The following is a 27,789-nucleotide window of genomic DNA, read 5'->3' as shown; positions in this document are numbered from 1 at the left end:
AACACGTTAGAAATGTGATTCTGCGCTTTTTTGTCTGTGAACAGACTTAAGACAAGACGGGGTTTTATTTGATGTCAAGAAGAATTGTTCTACTTTCCATCCTTCACCAAGGCAGAAGATAAAAGAGCCCAACAATGGGAGCACCTTCAATGTCTTATTTAAACATTTGTCTTGTCTTGAAACAACCCTCAGTTACAGGTTGACACATAAGACCCATGCAGATATGTGCAAAAGTCCAAACACAGAATGTTAGGAGACAGCATCCAGTGAAGATGTCTCTCTGCCCTCTCCATCATCACCTCCACACATGATGGCACCCTGTGACTTCCGAACTAAAATCACTCGGTGCTGGCCAATCTCAAGAATTTCTGCCTTTAAATGTTTCGGGCATTTTATTGCAGATCAAACTGGTCATTGCTTTCAGTCAACATCATCCTCGTTAACATACAGTGATTACAGAATGTCTTCGTGACTCCACGCTCAGAAACTAATAATAAATGCTACCCGACGCAGGTTTTATCTTCAAGGTGTACTCTCATTCACTGCTGTTTAGAGCGATATGCTGGGATGGGATATTATGGCACGATGGATTTCCACTTCTCGTCCCATTGCAAAGTGCAGTCGATTGCTAGAAAATCACGTGACTAGAAATTAGCATCGAGAAGCATATGCGAGATTGATCCAGCTCAAACTTACTAAAGAAATGACCAACACTCAGCTTAAGGCAAGAAGCAAAGTTGTATTCCGCACACAATGGATGGGGTGTAAACTGCTAATTGTGGAGAAAAGGTGAATTATTTTATGAATGTGGCCACACCATCCATGTCCTGCATGAAATCACAGCGGTGACAACAGAACCATTACAAGCAGTGATGATGCCACTGTCCTGGTGCTTAGAAAAGGAGTGAAAAGTGCAAGAGAATAAATGTTCCTGGGTGGTCGAACTCACCTCTTTGTCACTGTGTGACATTCACTAACCCAACAGACCCCATTGCTTCAAACTCTACACGTACATGCTCTACACTTGTTCTTAATCAGGGAGCTCCAATGCTGTGTTTGTAGTAAAATCTGTAGCTCTAAAACTTCTTATTGCCTGTTTTATCAGTTTATTTACTTTTTAAACATTCTGTAAACTATATTTGACCATTTGGTTGATCCTGAATGTTAAGTGTGGCTGGGTTAAGGGTCCACACCTACCACTGACCACAGTTTTCCTTTTTGCTTGAGATGCAGAATGAGGCAAAGAAGTAAAAACTTGCTTGGAACAACCACAATGGATACTTTTATTAAAAGGGCAATATCTTATTTCAATTAAAAAAAAAAGAAACATTACCTGATTTCTACATTCAGTGTCAAGGTTTAACTCTAAATTACTATGTCAATATTCTTCATTCAATTTTGCTATGCCAATTTTCAGTGTAGTTGCAGACTCTGGTTACTATGCGGTTCTGTGGAGCAAGTTTCTGAAGTCTCCCAACACACCACCTTTTGTGGAAAAAAAACAAAAGAAATGGCAAGTTTGTTTGCACGGCACCTGTTTTTCAGGTGCAAAATGTGCGCCGAAGGATCCAATATGGCACGCAGCATAAGCGCGAGCTAAGTATGCGCCAAAAATGTGTTAGGACGCCCGCCAGAAACTGGTGTTAGGCCCACTGCCTGTGCAATTCAGGGACCACTTTCTGAAATTGGTTTGTGACTGAGTACAGTAGATATCGTGCATGTGTGGTCAGTTTCCTCAAGTGCATAGCAGCCAAATCAAGGATCTTAAAGGGGCTGCTGGAGCTGCCACGAACAAGGTAAGTAAAACAATCTTTCACTTATCTGAATGTGCAGGAGTGCCTCCTCCTAGCTCCAAATTATAACTGCAGGCCACCGTGCCACTCACTCCATCCCTCCCAGCCTTACCTGCTGCGCTGGTCAGTCTCTGGTGCTATCCTAATGAGGTTGGTGGACTGGATCATTGCATAATGACCCCCTGCAAATGAAGAGATTACCCAAACAGTTTTAGGGCTCCTTAGTGTCAGCCGCGACTCAGTGGTAGCTAATTTGCACCTGAGTCAGAAAGTTGAGAGTTCAGATCCCACCCCAGGACAACTCCCCTGCTCTTCTTTGAAATAGTGCCATGGGATCTTTTACGTCCACCAGAGAGCAGATGGGGCCTTGGTTTAATGGCACCTCCAACAGGGCTGTACTCCGTCAGTACTGGCACCAAGAGTGTTAGGCTGGATCATGGGCTGAAATCTCTAGAGTGGGACTCAAACCCACGACCTTCAGACTCGGAGGCGAGAGTGCTACCCACTGAGCCACGGCTAAGGATGAAGGGTGGATAACCCTGGGCTTTATACTTTACTGACAGTATCTGAACTGCAGATTTCCCAGCTATCCTATTGATACATGGTCTGATGATCAAAGAGAAGGTGATACAAAATAAACAAAAAATTGGTGCAAGTGAACCTTGTTGGGTATTTTTATAATGGATGACTGAACAATTTGACTAATGTTTTCAATACAGGACTTGCTGAAAGCAACGGTTAAATTATTTTCCAAAATGAGCCATTTGTGAACTTTGCTCAGCAAATGGCACAAGGGGCTGTTTAAAACAGGAACCCTGGCCTCCCCTGGCTCTGTTTGTATCCAGGCTTAGGAACACCACTGTATCTTGCACAAGGCCATTAACTTGGAAATCAGTCTCCCCTTCTCATGTAATATAGATGCTGGAAATCAAATAAAGACAAAAATTGCTGGAAATGCTAAGTTGATCAGTCAGCATCTGTGTTGAGAAGGGATGGTGAATTAAACAATATACAGGATAGAAAGAAGCATAACAGAAATGATCGAAAACATTTGCAAAGGCAGAGAATGACAAAACCTCACATTTTACTCACAAAATCTTTATTGAAAATAATCACATATGCATAACTCCATAAAGACATGAAAATACTGTTTATAAAGAAACACTTACAAAGATCATATTTCTACATTTGTTTTCATCTTCATTCACACCTCCTGTTGCCATCTTCAAGCAAACTGGGATATTTCATCTGCACAGAAATGTTCAACCAGACTTGCCCCCGAAACCTCTCTACATCCAAGTTACCATGGACTTCTATGTCCAGTTGAGATTTTTCTTTATCTTTAAGACTTTGTAAACGTCATTCTGAAACACAGGACTAAAGTGAGGAGCAGGCGACTGGGAAAGAATAGAGCACAGGGGAATTTTCTTTGCATTTTGTACATCTTCCACATCCCAAATTTCCGGCATGCTGCAGCCAGGCCTATGTGAAACAGAAATCAGTTAATCAACCCTTGTTCAAATAACTTCCCTGCATCAGTACTCAAAGCAATTTTACTTCAATTTTAAATTGAAATTGAGATCCAAAATTCTGAGTTGGAAGATCCCATACCCTGTAATCGGTGTCATTAAATCGATTGGGTTTCTGAGCCAGCCAGGTGCCACCTGTTAGCATTAACTTTACCATCTGTTGAGTGGTTCTGACAGTGAAAACTGATGCCATTGTTGTAACAAGTTTGGAGGAATTATTTCATTCCAAGCGGTGGAGCCACTGGGTTAACGATTGGATGCCACTAATTCGGCTCTCACGTTACCAAGTATTCCTCCAAACCAGTACTTACTGTTCTAATACCAGCATACAAAAAGGGCTATTCGAATAAAAAGGGCAGAAATAAACCAAAAGATGTGGAATTTAATGTACTGGATTTCAGTCTAACCACCTCCCCATAGCATTCAATGGCATTCCCATCGCCGAATCCCCCACCATCAGCCTGGGGATCACCATTGGCCAGAATCTTAACTGGATAAGCCACATAAATGCTGTGGCCACTACAGCAGGTATTCTGCAGCAACTCCCCAAAGCCTTTGCACCACCCCTACAAAGCACGTCAGGAGTGTGATAGAATACTCTCCATTTGCCTGGATGGGTGTAGCTGTAACAAGACTCAATCAAGAAGCTTGACACCATCCAGAACAAAGCAGCCTACTTAATTGGTAACCTATCCACCAGTTTAAATATCAATCCCTTCCCGCACCAACCATAAATGAAATGGCTTGAGCTCAAGATTTCAGAATCTGAGATGGAGTTGGAGTCATGGAAGAGGGAGAGGCTTGTTTCGGATGACAGTGTACACACTGGTCACACAGGTTAAAGGATAGTGCAATTGAATGCCTATTCTATAATATTTTTAAATGAAAACTTCACAGGTGTTGCAGAAGGATAATCATTCATTTAAACACAAATGAATCATGGAACACAGAAATAAATGCAATGGAATTCATTTATTCTGTTTCACACAACAAACAGGTACCAAAACAGAAGAAAAATAACTGAGGGGCAATATTATCCCAGTGGTCTTCCTCACATTTACGTTTCAGTTGAACCAATGGGGAACAATTTAAAGAGGTAAAAGCAAATGATTCTGATCAGAAAAGCGTTAAATCAGACATTTACCTTGTTTTTCTCAAACACCAGGAATCTTCAAAAATAAAATAGTCTACGCCCAATCTTAACAGCCCATTCTTCACTTCCTCCGCTGACTTCCGACTATACATAGCGTACACTTGTTTTGTTCTTTCCCTATTTGAGAACAAGCAAAGATTTTGATATACAAGTTCGAGCTGTGGGCGGGGTGAAAACAGTACTTCCGTAATGAGAATTTGATGGGGGGTGGGAATTCAGAGCAGAGGGGGAAAAGAGGAGCAGAATAATTTCATTTAAATTTCAGCAGATAAAAATGTAAACTTAACTATCATTTCGAGTAAGAAATGCAGCACAGGAAGGGACAATGATGTGTCAATCCTGCAGGATAGGGAGCTACGAGTAGCAAATATTAACTTAAGACAAACACACCTGCAGGAAGTACCTGCAAATGAAATGGTTTGAGTTCAAGATTTCATAATCTGAGATGGAGTTGGAGACATGGAAGAGGGAGAGGCTTGTTTCAGATGGCAGTCATCTTGCTGAGAGGTGGGACTTGACAGTGCAGGAGGCAGGAATGATGATCATTCATAGGTCAGGGAATGCAGAGAGACACAAGGCAAATGGCCTTCTCCAATGAATCTGGAGGCACTGATTTCCTAGTGGGAAGGGGAAACTGGGAGCAGGATCACCAAATGGATTACAGCATCACCAAAATACGAGATTGCTGGGAAGATGTTAATAATTCAGTGAGGAATGCAGTAATATAGAGACTCGACAGTTAGAGAGGTGGACATTATCTTTTGCCGTCCAGACCAAGTTTTCCAGATTCTTTATGTTATGTATTTAACCCCTTGTAACCTGTATTACACTACCACCAGTGGGCCTACCTGTTGGAGTCCCAAGGAATCCCAGCATGTCTTGGGAGCATGGTATATAAGCAGGCCACCCACGAGGTACCTGCACTCTGGAGTCTTATTAAAGGACCTAAGGTCACACTTGCTCATTGTACACAGTACTCAGTTTCATCCTTTATTTTGAACATATCAATTGGCGACGAGGTAACGCACAACCGCGCGGAAATGCAAAGAACAGTTGGTATCCTGGAGAAGTTCTCAGAAGGGGACGATTGGGAGGCCTTCGTGGAGAGACTCGACCAATACTTTGTGGCCAACGAGCTGGAAGGGGACGAGAATGCTGCCAAACGAAGGGCAATCCTCCTATGGCCTCATGAAAAATCTCCTAGCTCCGGCAAAAGCAACAGCTAAATCCTATGAAGGATTGTGTACGCTGGTCTGGGAGCACCTAAATCCTAAGGAAAACGTTTTAATGGCGAGATATCGGTTCTACACGTGTCAACGGTCGGAGGGCCAGGAAGTGGCGAACTATGTTGCCTCATAGGACATTGCGAATTTGAGGGATTCCTCGAACAAATGCTAAGAGACTTTTTTGTACTGGTCATTGGCCATGAGGTAATCCTTTGCAAACTGTTGACTGTTGAATCTCCGAATCTAAGTAAAGCCATAAGGCCGAGGTGCTGTTTGGACCGCTGGACCGGACGGATCGCCGAGGAGGCCCCGGGATAAGGGCAGCGGCGAGGCCCCGAGGTCGACAGGTCTGGATACCAGAACATTTTACGGATTCCGGATGACCCCGTCACCAGTCGTCCAGATTCCAGATTCTCAACACTGCACCTATAATTAATTCTCACCCAATCATCCCAGTAACATTTCCCTTTTTAAATCTATCGTGAATTCCTGTACCATGTGGGAACTCAGGGACACTTCCGGTGTCCCTGACGACTACGTGTGCGGGAAGTGCATCCGCCTCCAGCTCCTGACGGTCCGCGTTGCGGAATTGGAGCTGAGGGTGGATTTACTCTGGAGCATCTACGATGCTGAGAATGACGTGAGTAGCACGTGTAGCGAGTTGGTCTTACCGCAGGTGAAGGGTCCACAGCCAGCTAGGGAATGGAAGACCAGCAGGAAGAGCAGTGCAAGGAAGGTAGTGCAGGGGTCCTCTGCGGTCATCCCCCTGCAAAACAGATACACCGTTTTGAGTACTGTTGAGGGGGATGACTCATCAGGGGAGGGCAGCAGCAGCCAAGTTCATGGCACCGTGGCTGACTCTGCTGCACAGGAGGGCAGGAAAAAGAGTGGGAGAGTGATAGTGATAAGGGATTCGATTGTAAGGGGAATAGATAGGCGTTTCTGCGGCCGCAACCGAGACTCCAGGCTGGTATGTTGCCTCCCTGGTGCAAGGGTCAAGGATGTCTCTGAGCGGCTGCAGGACATTCTAAAAAGGGAGGGTGAACAGCCAGTTGTTGTGGTGCACATTGGTACCAACAATATAGGTAAAAAAAAAAAGGGATGAGGTCCTACGAGACGAATTTAAGGAGCTAGGAGCTAAATTAAAACATAGGACCTCAAAAGTAGTAATCTCGGGATTGCTACCAGTGCCACGTGCTAGTCAGAGTAGGAATCGCAGGATAGCTCAGATAAATACGTGGCTTGAGCAGTGGTGCAGCAGGGAGGGATTCAAATTCCTGGGGCATTGGAACCGGTTCTGGGGGAGGTGGGACCAGTACAAACCGGACGGTCTGCACCTGGGCAGGACCGGATCCAATGTCCTAGGGAGAGTGTTTGCTAGTGCTGTTGGGGAGGAGTTAAACTAATATGGCAGGGGGATGGGAATCAATGCAGGGAGACAGAGGGAAACAAAAAGGAGACAAAAGCAAAAGACAGAAGGGAGATGAGTAAAAGTGGAGGGCAGAGAAACCCAAGGCAAAAAACAAAAAGAGCCACTGCACAGCAAAATTCGAAAGGGTCAAAGTGTAATAAAAAGGCAAGCATGAAAGCTCGGTGCCTCAATGCATGGAGTATTCGGAACACAGGAGAGGGCTCTGAACTAGTTAGAGTGGGTGAGAGCTCAAATGAACAGGATCCCAAGAAAGAATGCAAAAGGCAGAAGGCAACAGAGCAGAGTAGCACTGGGGTAAGTGTAAACCACAAGGTGATAGGAAGGGACAATATGTATGAATATAAAGGGGCTGCAGGAGGGGTCAAAACTAAATATCATGGTTTAAAAACTAGTATTAAAACACTCTACCTAAACGCACGCAGCATTCGAAATAAAAATGAAAGTTGAAGTGAATGGAATTCCAGTCTCTATGGAGCTGGACACAGGTGCAAGTCAGTCCATAATGAGTAAAAAGGCCTTCGACAGGCTGTGGGGCAAAAAGGCACACAGGCCCAAGCTCAGCCCCATTCACACCAAACTAAGGACTTACATCAAGGAACTAATCCCTGCAATTGGCACTGCAGAAGTCAAAGTCTCCGATGATGGAGCATTACATGAACTCCCGCTGTGGATTGTGCCAGGGGATGGCCCCACATTGTTTGGCAGAAACTGGCTGGGAAAAATCCGCTGGAACTAGGACGACATCCGAGCGCTTTCGTCCATCGACGATGCCTCATGTGCCCAGGTTCTGAGCAGGTTTCCATCGTTGTTCGAGCCACGCATTGGAAGCTACTCAGGGCGAAAGTGCAGATCCATTTGGTTCCCGGTACACAGAAACATAGAAATATAGAAAATAGGTGCAGGAGTAGGCCATTCGGCCCTTCGAGCCTGCACCGCCATTCAATGAGTTCATGGCTGATCATGCAACTTCAGTAACCCTTTCCTGCTTTCTCTCCATATCCCTTGATCCCCCTAGTAGTAAGGACTACATCTAAATTCTTTTTGAATATATTTAGTGAATTGGCCTCAACAACTTTCTGTGGTAGAGAATTCCACAGGTTCACCACTCTCTGGGTGAAGAAGTGTCTCCTCATCTCGGTCCGAAATGGCTTACCCCTTATCCTTAGACTGTGACCCCTGGTACTGGACTTCACCAACATTAATAAGAATATAAGAACATAAGAATATAAGAACATAAGAATTAGGAACAGGAGTAGGCCATCTAGCCCCTCGAGCCTGCTCCGCCACCCAACAAGATCATGGCTGATCTGGCCGTGGACTCAGCTCCACTTACCCGCCCGCTCCTCATAACCCTTAATTCCCTTATTGGTTAAAAATCTATCTATCTGTGACTTGAATACATTCAATGAGTTAGCCTCAACTGCTTCCTTGGGCAGAGAATTCCACAGATTCACAACCCTCTGGGAGAAGAAATTCCTTCTCAACTTGGTTTTAAATTGGCTCCCCCGTATTTTGAGGCTGTGCCCCCTAGTTCTAGTCTCCCCGACCATTGGAAACAACCTCTCTGCCTCTATCCTGTCTACCCCTTCCATTATTTTAAATGTTTCTATAAGATCACCCCTCATCCTTCTGAACTCCAACAAGTAAAGACTCAGTCTACTCAATCTATCATAAGGTAACCCCCTCATCTCCGGAATCAGCCTAGTGAATCATCTCTGTACCCCTTCCAAAGCTAGTATATCCTTCCTTAAGTAAGGTGACCAAAACTGCACAGTACTCCAGGTGCAGCCTCACCAATACCCTGTACAGTTGCAGCAGGACCTCCCTGCTTTTGTACTCCATCCCTCTCATAATGAAAGCCTTCCTGATTACCTGCTGCACCTGCAAACTAACTTTTTGGGATTCATGCACAAGGACCCCCAGGTCCCTCTGCACCGCAGCATGTTGTAGTTTCTCCCCATTCAAATAATATCCCCCTTTACTGTTTTTTTTCCCCCAAGGTGGATGACCTCACATTTTCCGACATTGTATTCCATCTGCAAACCTTAGCCCATTCGCTTAACCTATCTAAATCTCTTTGCAGCCTCTCTGTGTCCTCTACACAACCCGCTTTCCCACTAATCTTTGTGTCATCTGCAAATTTTGTTACACTACACTCTGTCCCCTCTTCCAGGTCATCTATGTATATTGTAAACAGTTGTGGCCCCAGCACCAATCCCTGTGGCACACCACTAACCACCGATTTCCAACCCAAAAAGGACCCATTTATCCCTACTCTCTGCTTTCTGTTAGTCAGCCAATTCTCGATCCATGCCAATACATTTCCTCTGACTCTGCGTACCTTTATCTTCTGCAGTAACCTTTTGTGTGGCACCTTATCGAATGCCTTTTGGAAATCTAAATACACCACATCCATCGGTACACCTCTATCCACCATGCTCGTTATATCCTCAAAGAATTCCAGTAAATTAGTTACACATGATTTCCCCTTCATGAATCCATGTTGCGTCTGCTTGATTGCACTATTCCTATCTAGATGTCCCGCTATTTCTTCCTTAATGATAGCTTCAAGCATTTTCCCCACTACAGATGTTAAACTAACCGGCCTATAGTTACCTGCCTTTTGTCTTTTTGTCTGCCCCCTTTTTTAAACAGAGGCGTTACATTAGCTGCTTTCCAATCCGATGGCACCTCCAGAGAATTTTGGTAGATTATAACGAATGCATCTGCTATAACTTCCGCCATCTCTTTTAATACCCTGGGATGCATTTCATCAGGACCAGGGGACTTGTCTACCTTGAGTCCCATTAGCCTGTCCAGCACTACCCCCCTAGTGATAGTGATTGTCTCAAGGTCCTCCCTTCCCACATTCCCGTGACCAGCAATTTTTGGCATGGTTTTTGTGTCTTCCACTGTGAAGACCGAAGCAAAATAATTGTTTAAGGTCTCAGCCATTTCCACATTTCCCATTATTAAATCCCCTCTCTCATCTTCTAAGGGACCAACATTTACTTTAGTCACTCTTTTCCATTTTATATATCGGTAAAAGCTTTTACTATCTGTTTTTATGTTTTGCGCAAGTTTACATTCGGAATCTATCTTCCCCTTCTTTATTGCTTTTTTAGTCATTCTTTGCTGTCGTTTAAAATTTTCTCAATCTTCTAGTTTCCCACTAACCTTGGCCACCTTATACGCATTGGTTTTTAATTTGATACTCTCCTTTATTTCCTTGGTTATCCACCACTGGTTATCCCTTCTCTCTCACTGGAATATATTTTTGTTGAGCACTATGAAAGAGCTCCTTAAAAGTCCTCCACTGTTTCTCAATTGTGCCACCGTTTAGTCTGTGTTCCCAGTCTACTTTAGCCAACTCTGCCCTCATCCCACTGTAATCCCCTTTGTTTAAGCACAGTACGCTCGTTTGAGACACTACTTCCTCACCCTCAATCTGTATTACAAATTCAACCATATTGTAATCACTCATTCAGAGAGGATCTTTTACTAGGAGATCGTTTATTATTCCTGTCTCATTGCACAGGACCAGATCTAAGATAGCTTGCTCCCTTGTAGGTTCTGTAACATACTGTTCTAAGAAACAATCTCGTATGCATTCTATGAATTCCTCCTCAAGGCTACCCCGTGCGATTTGATTTGACCAATCGATATGTAGGTTAAAATCCCCCATGATTACTGCCATTCCCTTTTCACATGCCTCCATTATTCCCTTGATTATTGTCCACCCCACTGTGAAGTTATTATTTGGGGGCCTATAAACTACACCCACCAGTGACTTTTTCCCCTTACTATCTCTAATCTCCACCCACAATGATTCAACATTTTGTTCATTAGAGCCAATATCGTCTCTCACAACTGCCCTGATATCATCCTTTATTAACATACCTACCCCACCTCCTTTCCCTTCTTGTCTATCTTTCTGAATTGTCAGATACCCCTGTATGTTTAATTCCCAGTCTTGGCCACCCTGCAACCACGTTTCTGTAATGGCCACCAAATCATACCCATTTGTAATGATTTGTGCTGTCAACTCATTTACTTTATTTCGAATGCTGTGTGCGTTTAGGTAGAGTGTTTTAATACTAGTTTTTAAAACCATGATTTTTAGTTTTGTCCCCTCCTGCAGTCCCTTTATATTCATACATATTATCCCTTCCTATCACCTTGTGGTTTACACTTACCCCAGTGCTACTCTGCTCTGTTGCCTCCTGCCTTTTGCATTTTTTCTTGGGGTTTTGTTCATCTGAGCTCTCACCCACTCTAACTAGCTCAGAGCCCTCTCCTGGGTTCCCATCCCCCTGCCAAGCTCGTTTAAAGCCCTCCAAACCGTACTATCAAAACCACCCGCAAGAACATTGGTCCCGTCTCTGTTGAGGTGTAACCTGTCCGACTTGTACAGGTCCCACCTACCCCAGAAGCGGTCCCAATTGTTCAGGAAACTAAAGCCCTCCCTCCTACACCAACGGGAGAGTGGAGAGCACCAGTTCCAACTGTCACAGGACGGGAGAGTGGAGAGCACCAGTTCCAACTGTCACAGGACGGAGAGTGGAGAGCACCAGTTCCAACTGTCGCAGGAGAGAGAGCGGAGAGCACCAGTTCCAACTGTCACAGGACGGAGAGTGGAGAGCACCAGTTCCAACTGTCACAGGACAGGAGAGTGGAGAGCACCAGTTCCAACTGTCACAGGACAGGAGAGTGGAGAGCACCAGTCTCCAACTGTCACAGGACGAGAGAGTGGAGAGCACCAGTTCCAACTGTCGCAGGAGAGAGAGTGGAGAGCACCAGTTCCAACTGTCACAGGACGGAGAGTGGAGAGCACCAGTTCCAACTGTCACAGGACGAGAGAGTGGAGAGCACCAGTTCCAACTGTCGCAGGAGAGAGAGTGGAGAGCACCAGTTCCAACTGTCACAGGACGAGAGAGTGGAGAGCACCAGTTCCAACTGTCACAGGACGGAGAGTGGAGAGCACCAGTTCCAACTGTCGCAGGAGAGAGAGCGGAGAGCACCAGTTCCAACTGTCACAGGACGGAGAGTGGAGAGCACCAGTTCCAACTGTCACAGGACGGAGAGTGGAGAGCACCAGTTCCAACTGTCACAGGACGGAGAGTGGAGAGCACCAGTTCCAACTGTCACAGGACGAGAGAGTGGAGAGCACCAGTTCCAACTGTCACAGGACGAGAGAGTGGAGAGCACCAGTTCCAACTGTCACAGGACGGGAGAGTGGAGAGCACCAGTTCCAACTGTTGCAGGATAGAGAGTGGAGAGCACCAGTTCCAACTGTCACAGGACGAGAGAGTGGAGAGCACCAGTTCCAACTGTCACAGGACGGGAGAGTGGAGAGCACCAGTTCCAACTGTCACAGGACGAGAGTGGAGAGCACCAGTTCCAACTGTCACAGGACGGAGAGTGGAGAGCACCAGTTCCAACTGTCACAGGACGAGAGTGGAGAGCACCAGTTCCCACTGTCACAGGACGAGAGAGTGGAGAGCACCAGTTCCCACTGTTGCAGGATAGAGAGTGGAGAGCACCAGTTCCAACTGTCGCAGGAGAGAGAGTGGAGAGCACCAGTTCCCACTGTCACAGGACGAGAGAGTGGAGAGCACCAGTTCCCACTGTTGCAGGAGAGAGAGTGGAGAGCACCAGTTCCAACTGTTGCAGGAGAGAGAGTGGAGAGCACCAGTTCCAACTGTCACAGGACGGAGAGTGGAGAGCACCAGTTCCAACTGTCACAGGACGAGAGTGGAGAGCACCAGTTCCCACTGTCACAGGACGAGAGAGTGGAGAGCACCAGTTCCCACTGTTGCAGGATAGAGAGTGGAGAGCACCAGTTCCAACTGTCGCAGGAGAGAGAGTGGAGAGCACCAGTTCCAACTATCACAGGACGGAGAGTGGAGAGCACCAGTTCCAACTGTCACAGGACGAGAGAGAGTGGAGAGCACCAGTTCCAACTGTCGCAGGAGAGAGAGTGGAGAGCACCAGTTCCAACTGTCACAGGACGGAGAGTGGAGAGCACCAGTTCCAACTGTCACAGGACGGAGAGTGGAGAGCACCAGTTCCCACTGTCACAGGACGAGAGAGTGGAGAGCACCAGTTCCCACTGTTGCAGGATAGAGAGTGGAGAGCACCAGTTCCAACTGTCGCAGGAGAGAGAGTGGAGAGCACCAGTTCCAACTATCACAGGACGGAGAGTGGAGAGCACCAGTTCCAACTGTCACAGGACGAGAGAGTGGAGAGCACCAGTTCCAACTGTCGCAGGAGAGAGAGTGGAGAGCACCAGTTCCAACTGTCACAGGACGGAGAGTGGAGAGCACCAGTTCCAACTGTCACAGGACGAGAGTGGAGAGCACCAGTTCCAACTGTTGCAGGAGAGAGAGTGGAGAGCACCAGTCTCCAACTGTCACAGGACGAGAGAGTGGAGAGCACCAGTTCCAACTGTCGCAGGAGAGAGAGTGGAGAGCACCAGTTCCAACTGTCACAGGACGAGAGAGTGGAGAGCACCAGTTCCCACTGTTGCAGGATAGGGAGTGGAGAGCACCAGTTCCAACTGTCGCAGGAGAGAGAGTGGAGAGCACCAGTTCCAACTGTCGCAGGGCGGGAGAGTGGAGAGCACCAGTTCCAACTGTCGCAGGAGAGAGAGAGAGTGGAGAGCACCAGCTCCAACTGTTGCAGGAGAGAGAGTGGAGAGCACCAGTTCCAACTGTCACAGGACGAGAGAGTGGAGAGCACCAGCTCCAACTGTTGCAGGAGAGAGAGTGGAGAGCACCAGTTCCAACTGTCACAGGACGGGAGAGTGGAGAGCACCAGTTCCAACTGTCACAGGACGAGAGAGTGGAGAGCACCAGCTCCAACTGTCGCAGGAGAGAGAGTGGAGAGCACCAGTTCCAACTGTCGCAGGGCGGGAGAGTGGAGAGCACCAGCTCCAACTGTCGCAGGAGAGAGAGTGGAGAGCACCAGTTCCAACTGTCACAGGACGGAGAGTGGAGAGCACCAGTTCCAACTGTCGCAGGGCGGGAGAGTGGAGAGCACCAGTTCCAACTGTCACAGGAGAGAGAGTGGAGAGCACCAGCTCCAACTGTCGCAGGGCGGGAGAGTGGAGAGCACCAGCTCCAACTGTCGCAGGAGAGAGAGTGGAGAGCACCAGTTCCAACTGTCACAGGAGAGAGAGTGGAGAGCACCAGCTCCAACTGTCGCAGGAGAGAGAGTGGAGAGCACCAGTTCCCACTGTTGCAGGAGAGAGAGTGGAGAGCACCAGCTCCAACTGTCGCAGGAGAGAGAGTGGAGGGCACCAGCTCCAACTGTCGCAGGCACACGACCCATCCACCACAAGGGACGGGCGGTACCATACATGATGCGAGAGAAAGTGGAAATTGAGCTGGACAGGCTGCAGCGAGAAGGCATCATCGCGCCAGTGGAATTCAACGGGTGGGCTAGTCTGATTAAGTACCAGGACAAAGAGGACGGCACGGTCAGAATTTGTGGGGACTATAAAGTAACGATTAACCCTTTTTCACTACAGGACCAGTACCCGCTACCCAAGGCAGATGACCCATTTGCGACACTGGCTGGAGGGAAGACGTTCACCAAGCTGGACCTGACCTCAGCCTACATGACGCAGGAGCTGGAGGAGTCTTCGAAAGGCCTCACCTGCATCAACACGCACAAAGATCTGTTCATCTACAACAGATGCCCGTTCAGGATTCGGTCAGCCTGGGCAATCTTCCAACGGAACATGGTGCGAGGAACCAACTTTAAGCAGGCTCTCCGTGGTTTTCCAGGATGACATACTGGTTACAGGTTGGGATACCATTGAGCACTTGAAGAATCTGGAAGAGGTTCTTAGTCGGCTATATTGCGTGGGACTCAGGTTGAAACGCTCGAAGTGTGTTTTCCTGGCTCAGGAGATCGAGTTCTTGGGAAAAATAATCACAGCAGACGGCATCAGACCCACCGACACCAAGACAGAGGCCATCAAGAATCCGCAGAGACCACAGAACGTGACGGAGCTGCAGTCGTTCCTGGGACTCTTTAACTATTTCAGTAATTTCTTACCTGGGTTAAGCACCCTGCTAGAAACCCTACATGTGCTACTGCGCAAGGGAGATGACTGGGTATGGGGGAAATCACAAGAGGCTGCCTTTAAGAAAGCCAGAAATCTGTTGTGTTCAAACAAACTGCTTGTCCTGTATGACCCTTGTAAAAGATTAGTACTAGCTTTCGATGCATCGTCATACGGGTCGCGTGTGTGTTACAACAGGCTAACGAATCGGGGCTTATGCGTCCAGGAGTTTGTCCAAGGCCGAAAGGGCCTACAGCAAGATTGAAAAAGAGGCTCTGGTGTGCATTTACGGAGTAAAGAAAATGCACCAGTACTTATTTAGCCTCAAGTTTGAACTTGAAACTGACCACAAGCCGCTCATATCGCGGTTCTCTGAGAGCAAAGGGATTAACACCAATGCCTCTGCCCGCATCCAAAGATGGGCGCTCATGCTGTCGGCATACAACTATGTAATCTACCACAGACCGGGCACAGAGAACTGCACAGAGGCTCTCAGTAGGCTGCCATTGCCCACCACCGGGATGGAAATGGCACAGCCAACGGACTTGCTCATGGTAATGGATGCATTCGAAAATGAAAAGTCCCCCGTTACGGCCCACCAGATCAGGACCTGGACCAGCCAGGATCCTTTATTGTCCTTGGTAAAAAAAAAACTGTGTCCTCCATGGGAGCTGGTCCAGCATCCCAGTGGAGATGCAGGAGGCAATGAAGCGGTTCCAAAGGCGCAATGACGAAATGTCCCTGCAGGCGGACTGTCTGTTGTGGGGTAATTGTGTGGTCTTGCCCAAGAAAGGCAGAGATACGTTCATTTGTGAACTGCACAGCACCCACCCAGACATTGTAATGATGAAAGCCATAGCCAGATCCCATGTGTGGTGGCCCGACATCGACTCAGACTTAGAGTCATGCATGCGCCAATGCAGCACTTGCTCTCAACTGAGCAATGCACCCAGAGAGGCACCGCTAAGTTTGTGGTCGTGGCCCTCCAAATCGTGGCCCTCCAAACCGTGGTCGCGGATCCATGTGGACTATGCGGGCCCATTTCTAGGCAAAATGTTTTTGGTTGTCATGGACGCTTACTCAAAATGGACTGAATGTGCAACAATGTCTGTAAGCACGTGCACAGCCACTATTGAAAGCCTACGAACCACGTTTGCCACGCACGGCCTGCCTGATGTCCCAGTCAGCGACAATGGGCCGTGTTTCACCAGTGCGGAATTCATGACCCGCAATGGGATCAAGCACGTCACATCGGTCCCGTTGAAGCCCGCATCCAACGGCAAGGCAGAATGGGCAGTTCAGATCATCAAGCAAAGCCTGAAACGCGTGTCGGAAGGCTTCCTGCAGACCCGACTATCCCATGTACTGCTCAGCTACCGCACCAGACCCCACTCATTCACTGGAGTTCCCCCAGCCGAGCTGCTCATGAAAAGGGCGCTCAAAACAAGGCTCTCTCTTGTCCAGCCTGATCTCCATGATCACGTGAAGGACAGGCGGCATCAACAAAGTGTGTACCATGACCGCGCAAATTTGTCACGCGATATTGAGGTCAATGATTCTGTGTTTGTACTCAATTATAGACGTGGTCCCAAATGGCTCGCTGGCACGGTCACAGCCAAAGAGGGGAGTAGGGTGTTTCAGGTCAAATTGGCCAATGGACTAACGTGCAGAAAACATTTGGGCCAAATCAAATTGCGGTTCACCAACAGCTACGAACAACCCGAAGACGACACCACCAACTTTGACCTTCCAACCCACACACAAGTGGCAACTGACATCATGGTTGACCACGAAGTTGAACTCACCATCCCAGCAGCCCGGCAAGCCCAGCAGCCCAGTGAAGAACTAACCAACTCACCCACACCCGCATTTGTACCGAGACGATCGACAAGGGGGCGAAAAGCCCCAGATCGTCTCACCTTGTAAATAAGTGTACTACTAACTTCACGGGGGAGTGATGTTATGTATTTAACCCCTTGTAACCTGTATTACACAACCACCAGTGGGCCTACCTGTTGGGAGTCCCAAGGGATCCCGGCATCCCTTGGGAGCACGGTACATAAGCAGGCCACCCACGAGGTACCTGCACTCTGGAGTCTCATTAAAGGAGCTAAGGTCACACTTGCTCATTGTACACAGTACTCAGTTTCATCCTTTATTGTGAATGTATCGTTTTATTGCTTCCCAATACCAAGATCAAAGATATATCAGATACTGGACAAGATTATGCAAGAGGAGTGACAGGACAGGAGCCAGTCATCATGGTCCAAGCTAATAACATAGTTAAAAAGGCATAAATCCTGCAAATGGAGCTCAGGAGATTAGAAAGCAGGTTTAGGAGCGGGGCTTCAAGGATGGTAATCTCTGGATTAACCCCCAGTCACGTGCAAGAATAGGAAAAGATAGAGTGAGGAGCTCAACACATGGCTAAAGGGATGGGGTCAGGAAAAAATGTTTCCATTTTGTGGAGCATTCTGGGGAAGATGGAAGCTATTCAACATGCAGGGGCTGCACCTGAACAGGACAGGGCCAAATAGAACTAGGCAAATGGATAAACAGGGAACTGAAAAGTTATTTAAACTAGAAAAATGAGGCACAGGGAAAATAAAAGTAAAAAGAGACACGGTAGAAATAGGTAACCATACAACTAAAATAGAATTTGCACAATCTGACCACAAAGCGATGCAGTAATATCTTCTCCACAAATCGCTCAAAATGATTTCTGAAAAGTTTTTATCTTGCCTTTCCCATGTCCACATTAATAATGGGAACCACTCAAATAAACTGGCCACACCCTCCTGCCAATGATGGCAAAGCGGGGGTCAGGTCTGCGTATCCCAGTCTACACTGTATAGAACACCTCTGAAGCTGCAAGCAACTCTACATCCCAAGGTGTTGCAAGTTTTACAGTCTAACTATAAATAGTATATAAAATCAAAGTATTTCTATAAAAATGAGAGAATGCACAACTTTACATTGGGAACTGAATTATATCTTGTGAGCCATGGTCCAACAATCCCCACCCTCCAACTCTGCTTCCCACATTACAACAGTGACTACACTTCAAAAAAGTACTTAATTGGCTGTAAAGCACCTCGAGACGTCCGGTGGTCATGAAAGGCACTATATAAATGCAAGTCTTTTTCTTTTTACAGTTGAACACTGTACTTGGTTTCGACGAAAGGAAAGATAGATTACGAAGGTAAACTTGCGTAAAACATAAAAACGGATAGTAAAAGCTTTTACAGGTATATAAAACGGAAAAGAGTGACTAAAGTAAATGTTGGTCCCTTAGAAGATGAGAAGGGGGATTTAATAATGGGAAATGTGGAAATGGCTGAGACCTTAAACAATTATTTTGCTTCGGTCTTCACAGTGGAAAACACAGAAACCATGCCAGAAATTGCTGGTCACAGGAATGTGGGAAGGGAGGACCTTGAGACAATCACTATCACTAGGAGGGTAGTGCTGGACAGGCTAATGGGACTCAAGGTAGACAAGTCCCCTGGTCCTGATGAAATGCATCCCAGGGTATTAAAAGAGATGGCGGAAGTTATAGCAGACCCATTCGTTATAATCTACCAAAATTCTCCGGACTCTGGGGAGGTACCAGCGGATTGGAAAACAGCTAATGTAACGCCTCTGTTTAAAAAAGGGGGGCAGACAAAAGGCAGGTAACTATAGGCCGGTTAGTTTAACATCTGTAGTGGGGAAAATGCTTGAAACTATCATTAAGGAAAAAACAGCGGGACATCTAGATAGGAATATTGCAATCAAGCAGATGCAGCATGGATTCATGAAGGGGAAATCATGTTTAACTAATTTACTGAAATTCTTTGAGGATATAACGAGCTTGGTGGATAGAGGTGTAATGATGGATGTGGTGTATTTAGATTTCCAAAAGGCATTCGATAAGGTGCCAAACAAAAGATTACTGCAGAAGATAAAGGTATGCGGAGTCAGTGAAAATGTATTAGCATGGATAGAGAATTGGCTGGCTAACAGAAAGCAGAGTCGGGATAAATGGGTCCTTTTCGGGTTGGAAATCGGTGGTTAGTGGTGTGCCACAGGGATCGGTGCTGGGACCACAACTGTTTACAATATACATAGATGACCTGGAAGAGGGGACAGAGTGTAGTGTAACAAAATTTGCAGATGACACAAAGATTAATGGGAAAGTGGGTTGTGTAGAGGACACAGAGAGGCTGCAAAGAGATTTAGATAGGTTAAGCGAATGGGCTAAGGTTTGGCAGATGGAATACAATGTCGGAAAGTGTGAGGTCATCTACCTTGGGAAAAAAAAACAGTGAAAGGGAATATTATTTGAATGGGGAGAAATTACAACATTCTGCGGTGCAGAGGGATCTGGGGGTCCTTGTGCATGAAACTCTTTTTGGAGTTTATCTGCAAAACAAAAACATTAATCGGTGCCACCCGACCTGGATGACACACCAGACATTTACAAGGCCCTCTTTTTTTTTTTGTGTTTCCCAAAAAGTTAGTTTGCAGGTGCAACAGATAATCAGGAAGGCGAACAGAATGTTGGCCTTCATTGCGAGAGGGATGGAGTACAAAAGCAGGGAGGTCCTTCTGCAACTGTATAGGGTATTGGTGAGGCCGCACCTGGAATACTGCGTGAAGTTTTGGTCACCTTACTTAAGGAAGGATGTACTAACTTTGGAGGAGGTACAGAGACAATTCACTAGGCTGATTCCGGAGATGAGGGGGTTACCTTATGATGATAGATTGAGTAGACTGGGTCTTTACTCGTTGGAGTTCAGAAGGATGAGGGGTGATCTTTTAGAAACATTTCAAATAATGAAAAGGATAGACAAGATAGAGGCAGAGAGGTTGTTTCCACTGGTCGGGGAGACTAGAACTAGGGGGCACAGCCTCAAAATACGGGGGAGCCAATTTAAAACCGAGTTGAGAAGGAATTTCTTCTCCCAGAGGGTTGTGAATCTGTGGAATTCTCTGCCCAAGGAAGCAGTTGAGGCTAGCTCATTGAATGTATTCAAGTCACACAGACAGATTTTTAACCAATAAGGGAATTAAGGGTTACGGGGAGCGGGCGGGTAAGTGGAGCTGAGTCCACGGCCAGAACAGCCATGATCTTGTTGAATGGCGGAGCAGGCTCGAGGGGCTAGATGGCCTACTCCTGTTCCTAATTCTTATGTTCTTATGACTCCCAGAGCACAACGCCATGGGGATTGACTAGTACCCTGTAATAGGAATTCATTCCTAACCAGCTATTACACACCTGTGTAATTCAGTATATTGCCTAAGGTTATCACATTTTGAGTGTAATAGTGAGAAAAGAGCAAAAGACTGTTACCTCAGCCCTGCATCTTCATAATGTGGGTGATTTACAATCGGTCGTCCTGTTGATAACTTGATGCTTGCCATTGTGGGCATAGCTCCAGCAAACACAGCATCTGAATGTGAAGGAATGATTTCATAGCTCATTAACACCTCCATTTTATTAATATCTACCTTTAAGTCATTATTTTTCAGTTTTAAAATAAAATGAAATATTATTATGCCCTTGTCAACACACACACACACACACACACACACACACACACACACACAGGGTACATTTTTCTCTGACCTGCTCTCAAATAGCACCCCAATTACAGATGTAATGCGGAGGAAAAATGGACATTAAATGACTTGTGTCTGAATAAGTGCACCCTCTGAAATTCCTCTACCACTTTTTTTTTTACTGTCTACACCTGAAAGGTCTGCACCACTTTAAATTCTAGGCAAATGACCACACAACTACTCCATCCCCACCTTGAATAAAGAAAGAATCTTCAGTCAAACCTGCACCCTTTTCCTCTTTCCACACTCCCACTCGTTTTCCCTTTCCCTTCACAGTCAGAATCGCTATAATAAATCACCAACACAGCTTTATTTAAAACAATTCCCCTCTGGCTCCTCACCAATGTGCTTCCCTTTCATTCACTATCTCAAGGGCTGACTATAGGGGCACCCTGACCTTTGCTTGGACTCATTCAGCCACCTTAATCTTGTTCAGGAGCAAGAGCATAGTCACAGGGGAAGGTGCATTAAAGGCTATGGGAACAGCTTAGAAAAGCAAATCAAAGCTTCAGCCGGGCAAGGATGCATTTTAGCCATCTCAAAAAATGCAGGAACTACTGAGCCCCAAGTTCCCACGCACAAGACTGAGGGAAAATCTCCCTCTGTTATCTTTCACCACTCTTGGAGAAGGAAAATTAAGTAATCAAGTAAAAAGGTTTTCAAGTTAAATCCAACCCAGACTGATGGTTGATTCTGCTCCGTGTGTGCTGCAGAAAACAAATTTCAATTCAGCTATTAGTCGACATGGGTCTCACACATTAATTGGACATTAAATTAGCAATCTCACTGAGCTGGGCCACAGAGAAAGTTGCATGTGGTAAATGGAAATATTACAGTACAATAGACGCATGAAGGACAAAAGCCAAATACTATGGATGCTAGAAATGTGAAATAGATGCATTAAGGAACCAGTTCTGAGGTTATGACTATGGTACATTGTTACAGCAGAGCAGTCAGAACTTTATTCTGCAATTGGTTACGTGATGCGTATATCTAACTGGGAGTGCCTGATGGGCACCTGAAATGGGGAAAGTTCCATTCCCAGCGACAATATCCCTCATTTAATGAACACAAAAACTTGATAAAATATGCTGCAGTGCCCATGAGCCACGGAAGCAGAATCTACCAGTTAGCTCCCCCACAACAGGTGACTGAAATATGTTCAGTTTGGGAGATTTAAATGGGGTACTTTTAAGTGCCTAAAGGATGTATAGTAAACTATTTCCAGTCTACACAGCTGTTTACGTTTGTAAAATAAGATCGTTAAAACAAGAATGTATTCATTGGTATGCAGCCCTGTCGAGAACTAAAAGCAGTTTCTTTACAGAAGTCACTTTTATAACACTCACCCTTTTTGGTGTTTTCTTTAATCCACTCTAATAATTCTTCCTGAGGGAAATTGCTGAACTCTCCAATGATGCTCCACTGCTCCTTCAGGTTTATTGCCCCCTGTACAGCCATTACTGCCAGCATTGCGCACACAATTATCTGGTGATGGGTTTTACTTTTAATCCAGCCAAAAAGCTTCACAAAAGGAAAAACAAAAAGAAGCATAAAACAATCTTCCAATACAACAGCTTTTATTTTGGTCAAGAAAATACTGAGTCGGTGTGTAGAGAAACAGGAGAAAGATAATTTGAATAATTAATGCATCCAGTGCAAAAATATCAACAAAGTGTTTTATATAGAGTCAGTGGTTCAAGTGTGTTCTATATGTGTACTTGTATTTACTCTGTACAGCCACCAGAGGGCTTATTCCCCGGAGTCCCAAGGTATCCCATAATCCCTTGGGAGCACAGGTATTTAAGGCGGCTTCACAGGTTGAAGAGGCACTCTGGAGACCTGCAATAAAAGACACGTTACTTTGAGCTCACAGTGTTCAGTCTGACTCTTTCTCCATACACAACAACTGGCGACGTGATACAGATAGCGAACCCAAAGATGCAGAGAACAGTGGGCAGCCTGGATAAATTTTCGGAGGGGGATGATTGGGAAACTTTTGTGGAGCGACTCGATCAATACTTCGTGACCAACGAGCTCGATGGGGAAGAGAGCGCTGCCAAATGAAGGGCGATCCTCCTCACCGTCTGTGGGGCACCAACGTATGGCCTCATGAAGAATCTGCTCACTCCAGCGAAACCCACGGAGAAATCGGACAACGATTTGTGCACACTGGTCTGAGAGCATTTGAACCCGAAGGAAAGCGTTCTGATGGCGAGGTACCGGTTCTACACCTACAAAAGGTCTGAAGGCCAGGAAGTGGCGAGATATGTCACCGAGCTAAGACGCCTTGCAGGACATTGCGAATTTGAAGGACATTTGGAGCACATGCTCCGAGACTTTTTCGTACTTGGCATTGGCCACGAAACCACACTTCACAAACTTTTGACTGTAGAGACCCCAACCTTGAGTAAGACCATAACGATAACCCAGGCGTTCACTGCCACCAGTGACAATACGAAGCAAATCTCTCAGCACACAAGTGCTGCCACAAGTACTGTGAACAAAATGATGATGTTTTCGAATCGTAACGTTCAGGCAGGTCACAACTACGTCCACAGATATCTGAGTCCACCATCAAGGGTGATGAATGCAAGGCCATTAACACCTTGTTGGCGTTGCGGGGGTGATCATCGTTTCCATTCATGCTGATTCAAAGGATAAGTTTGCAAGGACTGTGGAACAAGTGTGCAGGCGAGTTGCTAAGCCTGTTAAACCTGCAAACCACCATGTTGCAGAGGAGGATCACGACGAAACAGAACCTCAGATAAAGGAGGCAGAGGTACATGGGCTACACACATTCACCACGAATTGCCCCCCGATAATGCTGGATAATCGCTTCTCTTTTGGCTAAGATCATGCGTAACTGACCTGACAGGGGAGTAACCACCATAACCTCAAGGTGGTTCTCCCTGGATCAGGAAGGTATATGCTTGCTTTTTTGGAAATAGGAGGTGGGTGGGGTGGCTTGACCCATCCACCTCCACGGAGGTGTGTGGGGGGCCTGACCCATCCACCTCCATGGCACGAACCTGGTATTGCAGTACTTCCAGGAACGGTGCAGTGGCTCTAGGCCTTTTGGCTAAGAGCATTGGCGCAGAGTGATCCTTGATGTGTGCAAGGTGACCTCTGGCGGTTGTGATTTGACAAAGAATTGGAAAGATTGGCAACGAAAAAAAAAAGAAAAAAAAGTGCTGGATATTGAACTAAATGGACTCCCGGTGTCAATGGAGCTGGACACGGGCGCAAGCCAGTCCATCATGGGCAAAAAGACTTTCGAAAGTTTGTGATGCAACAAGGCCTCAAGGCCAGTATTAACTCCAATTCGCACGAAATTAAGAACTTACACAAAAGAACTGATTCCTGTAATCGGCAGTGCTACCGTAAAGGTCTCCTACGATGGAGCGGTGCACCGGGCGATGGTCCTACGCTGCTCGGCAGGAGCTGGCTGGGAAAGATACGCTGGAACTGGGAAGACGTCTGAGCTCTATCGCTGGCTGACGACACTTCGTGTGCCCAGGTCTTAAACAAGTTCCCTTCGCTGTTCGAACCAGACATCGGGAAATTCAAGGAGCAAAAGTGGAGATGCACCTAATTCCAGGGACGCGACCCATCCATCACAAGGCGAGAGCAGTACCGTACATGATGAGAGAAAGGGTAGCGATCGAGCTCGACCGGCTGCAACGAGAGGGCATCATTTCACCAATCAAGTTCAGCGAGTGGGCCAGTCCATTGTCCGAGTCCTCAAGGGAGACGGCAACGTTAGAACCTGTGGCGATTACAAAGTAACTATCGTTTCTCCCTGCAGGACCAATACCCACTACGAAAAGTCGCCGACCTCTTTGCAACACTGGCAGGAGGAAAGATGTTCACGAAGCTGGATCTGACTTCAGCCTACATGACGCAGGAACTGGAGGAATCATCGAAGGCACTCGCCTGCATCAACACGCACAAAGGTCTTTTTGTTTATAACAGGTGCCCGGTTGGAATCTGATCAGCGGCTGCGATATTCCAGAGAAATATGGAAAGTTTACTGAAGTTGGTCCCGCACACCGTGGTCTTCCAGGACGACATCTTGGTCACGGGTCGGAACACAATCGAGCACCTGCAGAACCTGGAGGATGTTCTTAGTCGACTCAACCGCGTGGGGCTCAGGTTAAAACGCTCGAAGTGCGTTTTCCTGGCACCTGAAGTGGAGTTCCTGAGAAGGAGTATTGCGGCGGACGGCATCAGGCCCACCAATGCGAAGACGGAGGCAATCGAGAACGCACCGAGGCCACAGAATGTGACGGAGCTGCGGTCGTTTCTGGGACTCTTGAACCACTTTGGTAACTTCTTACCGGGTCGCAGCACACTGTTAGAACCACTACATGTCTTACTACGAAAAAGGGGCGAATGGGTCTGGGCCAAAAGCCAAGAAAATGCCTTTGTAAAAGCGAGAAAATTGTTATGCTCAAACAAATTGCTTGTGTTGTATGATCCATGTAAGCGTTTGGTACTAGCATGTGATGCGTCGTCATATGGCGTTGGGTGTGTATTGCAACAAGATAATGATTTCGGGAAACTGCAACCGGTTGCTTATGCATCCAGGAGTCTGTCTAAGGCTGAGAGAGCCTACAAGCATGATTGAAAAAGAAAGATTAGCGTGTGTGTCTATGGGGGTAAAGAAAATGCATCAATACCTGTTTGGGCTAAAATTCGAATTGGAAACTGACTGGGCTAAAATTCGAATTAGAAACTGACCATAAGCCACTCATATCCCTGTTTTCCGAAAGTAAAGGGATAAATACCAACGCATCAGCCCGCATCCAGAGATGGGCGCTCAACGTTGTCCGCATACAACTACGCCATCCGCCACAGGCCAGGCACAGAAAACTGCGCCGATGCTCTCAGTAGGTTGCCATTGCCCACCACGGGGGTAGAAATGGCGCAGCCCGCAGATCTAGCCATGGTTATGGAAGCATTTGAAAGTGAGCAATCACCTGTCACTGCCCAGCAGATCAAAACCTGGACAAGCCAGGACCCCTTATTATCTCTAGTCAAAAGCTGTGTGCTTCACGGAAGCTGGTCCAGTGCCCCAGTGGAAATGCAGGAAGAGTTCCAGCGGCGCAAAGATGAAATGTCTATACAGGCAGACTCCCTTCTGTGGGGCAATCGAGCAGTGGTCTCCAAGAAGGGCAGAGACACCTTCATCAATGACCTCCACAGTACCCAGCCTGGCAGCGTAATGATGAAAGCGATAGCCAGATCCCACGTGTGGTGGCCCGGTATCGATGCGTTCACAGAAGTAATACACGCTTGCAGTTAAGCAATGTACCCAGGGTGGCGCCGCTAAGTTTATAGTCTTGGCCCTCCAAACCGTTGTCTAGGGTACACGCGACTCTGCAGGCCCGTTTCTTGTGGTTGTAGACGAGTACTCCAAGTGGATTGAATGTGAGATAATGTCGACTAGCACATCCGCTGCCACTACTGAAAGCTTGCTGGCCATGTTTGCCATACACGGCCTACACGATGTCCTGGCGAGTGACAACGGGCCATGTTTTACCAGTGCTGAGTTCAAAGAATTCATGACCTGTAATGGGATCAAACATGTCACCATCTGCCCCGTTTATACCAGCGTCCAATGGTCAGGCAGAGAGAGCAGTGCAAACCATCAAGCAAGGCTTGAAGAGGGTAACTGAAGGCTCACTGCAGACTCGCCTATCCCGAGTCCTGCTTAGCTACCGCATGAGACCCCACTCACTCACTGGGATCCCACCTGCTGAACTGCTCATGAAAAGAGCACTTAAGAGAAGGCTCTTGTTAGTTCACCCTGATCTACATGAACAGGTAGAGAGCAGGCGGCTTCAACAAAGTGCATACCATGATAGCGCAAATGTGTCACGCGAGATTGAAATCAATTATCCTGTCTTTGTTTTAAATTATGGACAAGGTTCCAAGTGGCTTCCTGGCACTGTCGTGGCCAAAGAGGGGAGCAGGGTGTTTTGGGTCAAACTTTCAAATGGACTCATTCGCCAGAAATACTTGGACCAAATCAAACTCAGATTCACGGACTACCCTGAGCAACTCACCTTGGACCCTACCTTTTTTGATCCCCCAACACACACACCAGTGGCAACCGACACCACGATTGACCACGAAGCAGAACCCATCATCCACAGCAGCTCTGCAGGGCCTAACACACCAGGCAGCCCAGCAAGGCCAGCTGCACAGCAGCCCGAGGGCCCAACAAATGATTCAACAACACCAGCTTTCACACCGAGACGATCAACCAGAGCAAGAAAGGCCCCCAGCTCGACTCACATTGTAAATAGTTACACTATTGACTTTGGGGGGGAATATTGTTATACATGTGAACTTGTATAACAACATTCAGCCACCAGAGGGCTCATTCCCCAGAGTCCCAAGGGATCTCATAATCCCTTGGGAGCACAGGTATTTAAGAAGGCCTCACAGGTTGGAGGCGCACTCTGGAGACCTGCAATAAAAGACTAAGGTCACACGTTACTTTGAGCTCACAGTGTTCAGTCTGACTCTTTCTCCATACACAACAAAAAGAAGTTATTCTATTTCACAAACCTATATAAAGCGTCAAGGCTTACTGTAGATTCTTCCAATATTTTGTTATGTAAAACACAGTGGGAAAAGTCAGCAGCAAACGATCAGAACTGCTGATAATTTTTTTTCCAGAAATAAGCACATGCAATAGAGGACATTCTCCTCCAATCTTGTGTCTATCGCTATACGTAAAGCTGATTGGTGTGAAGCAGTTTGGCTTCGTTCGTACTGACACGGCAGAGTGTAAATGCAGCCAGAATTCGAGCACCAGGACAGAACATGACTCTGAATCCAAGCTGAAAGAACCCCTGTAGGAGGTGGCGTCAATCCACTTTGCTTTGGAGTAAGTGCGGAGCTTAGCTCCTAATTCATGCACCTGATTTGGCATCAGTGCAAAGTGATTTTGGCTTCACACTGACACTA

The 27,789-nt window shown here is 46.7% G+C and overlaps 1 protein-coding gene across 3 annotated transcripts in view; it reads right to left on the bottom strand.

Annotated features, from left to right (window-relative positions):
- Nucleotides 1-2,875: 2,875 nt before the first annotated feature.
- The window catches only part of dpy19l1l (dpy-19-like 1, like (H. sapiens)), a 112,397-nt gene continuing 87,483 nt past the window's right edge, over nt 2,876-27,789 (bottom strand). For all 3 annotated transcript variants that reach the window (XM_070889176.1, XM_070889183.1, XM_070889184.1), the window contains 4 exons: nt 22,158-22,332; nt 20,540-20,639; nt 4,467-4,592; nt 2,876-3,275 (listed from right to left, as the gene is read on the bottom strand). In XM_070889176.1, coding sequence (XP_070745277.1) covers nt 3,107-3,275; nt 4,467-4,592; nt 20,540-20,639; nt 22,158-22,332 — 570 coding nt within the window. In that variant the 3' untranslated portion in view covers nt 2,876-3,106. The remainder of the gene's footprint in view (nt 3,276-4,466; nt 4,593-20,539; nt 20,640-22,157; nt 22,333-27,789) is intronic.

The sequence above is a fragment of the Pristiophorus japonicus genome, chromosome 1, assembly GCF_044704955.1.
Source record: "Pristiophorus japonicus isolate sPriJap1 chromosome 1, sPriJap1.hap1, whole genome shotgun sequence".
Lineage (NCBI taxonomy): Eukaryota > Metazoa > Chordata > Chondrichthyes > Pristiophoridae > Pristiophorus > Pristiophorus japonicus.
The sequence above is the reverse complement of the archived record's forward strand: the minus strand, read 5'-3'. Positions and strand labels throughout refer to the sequence as shown.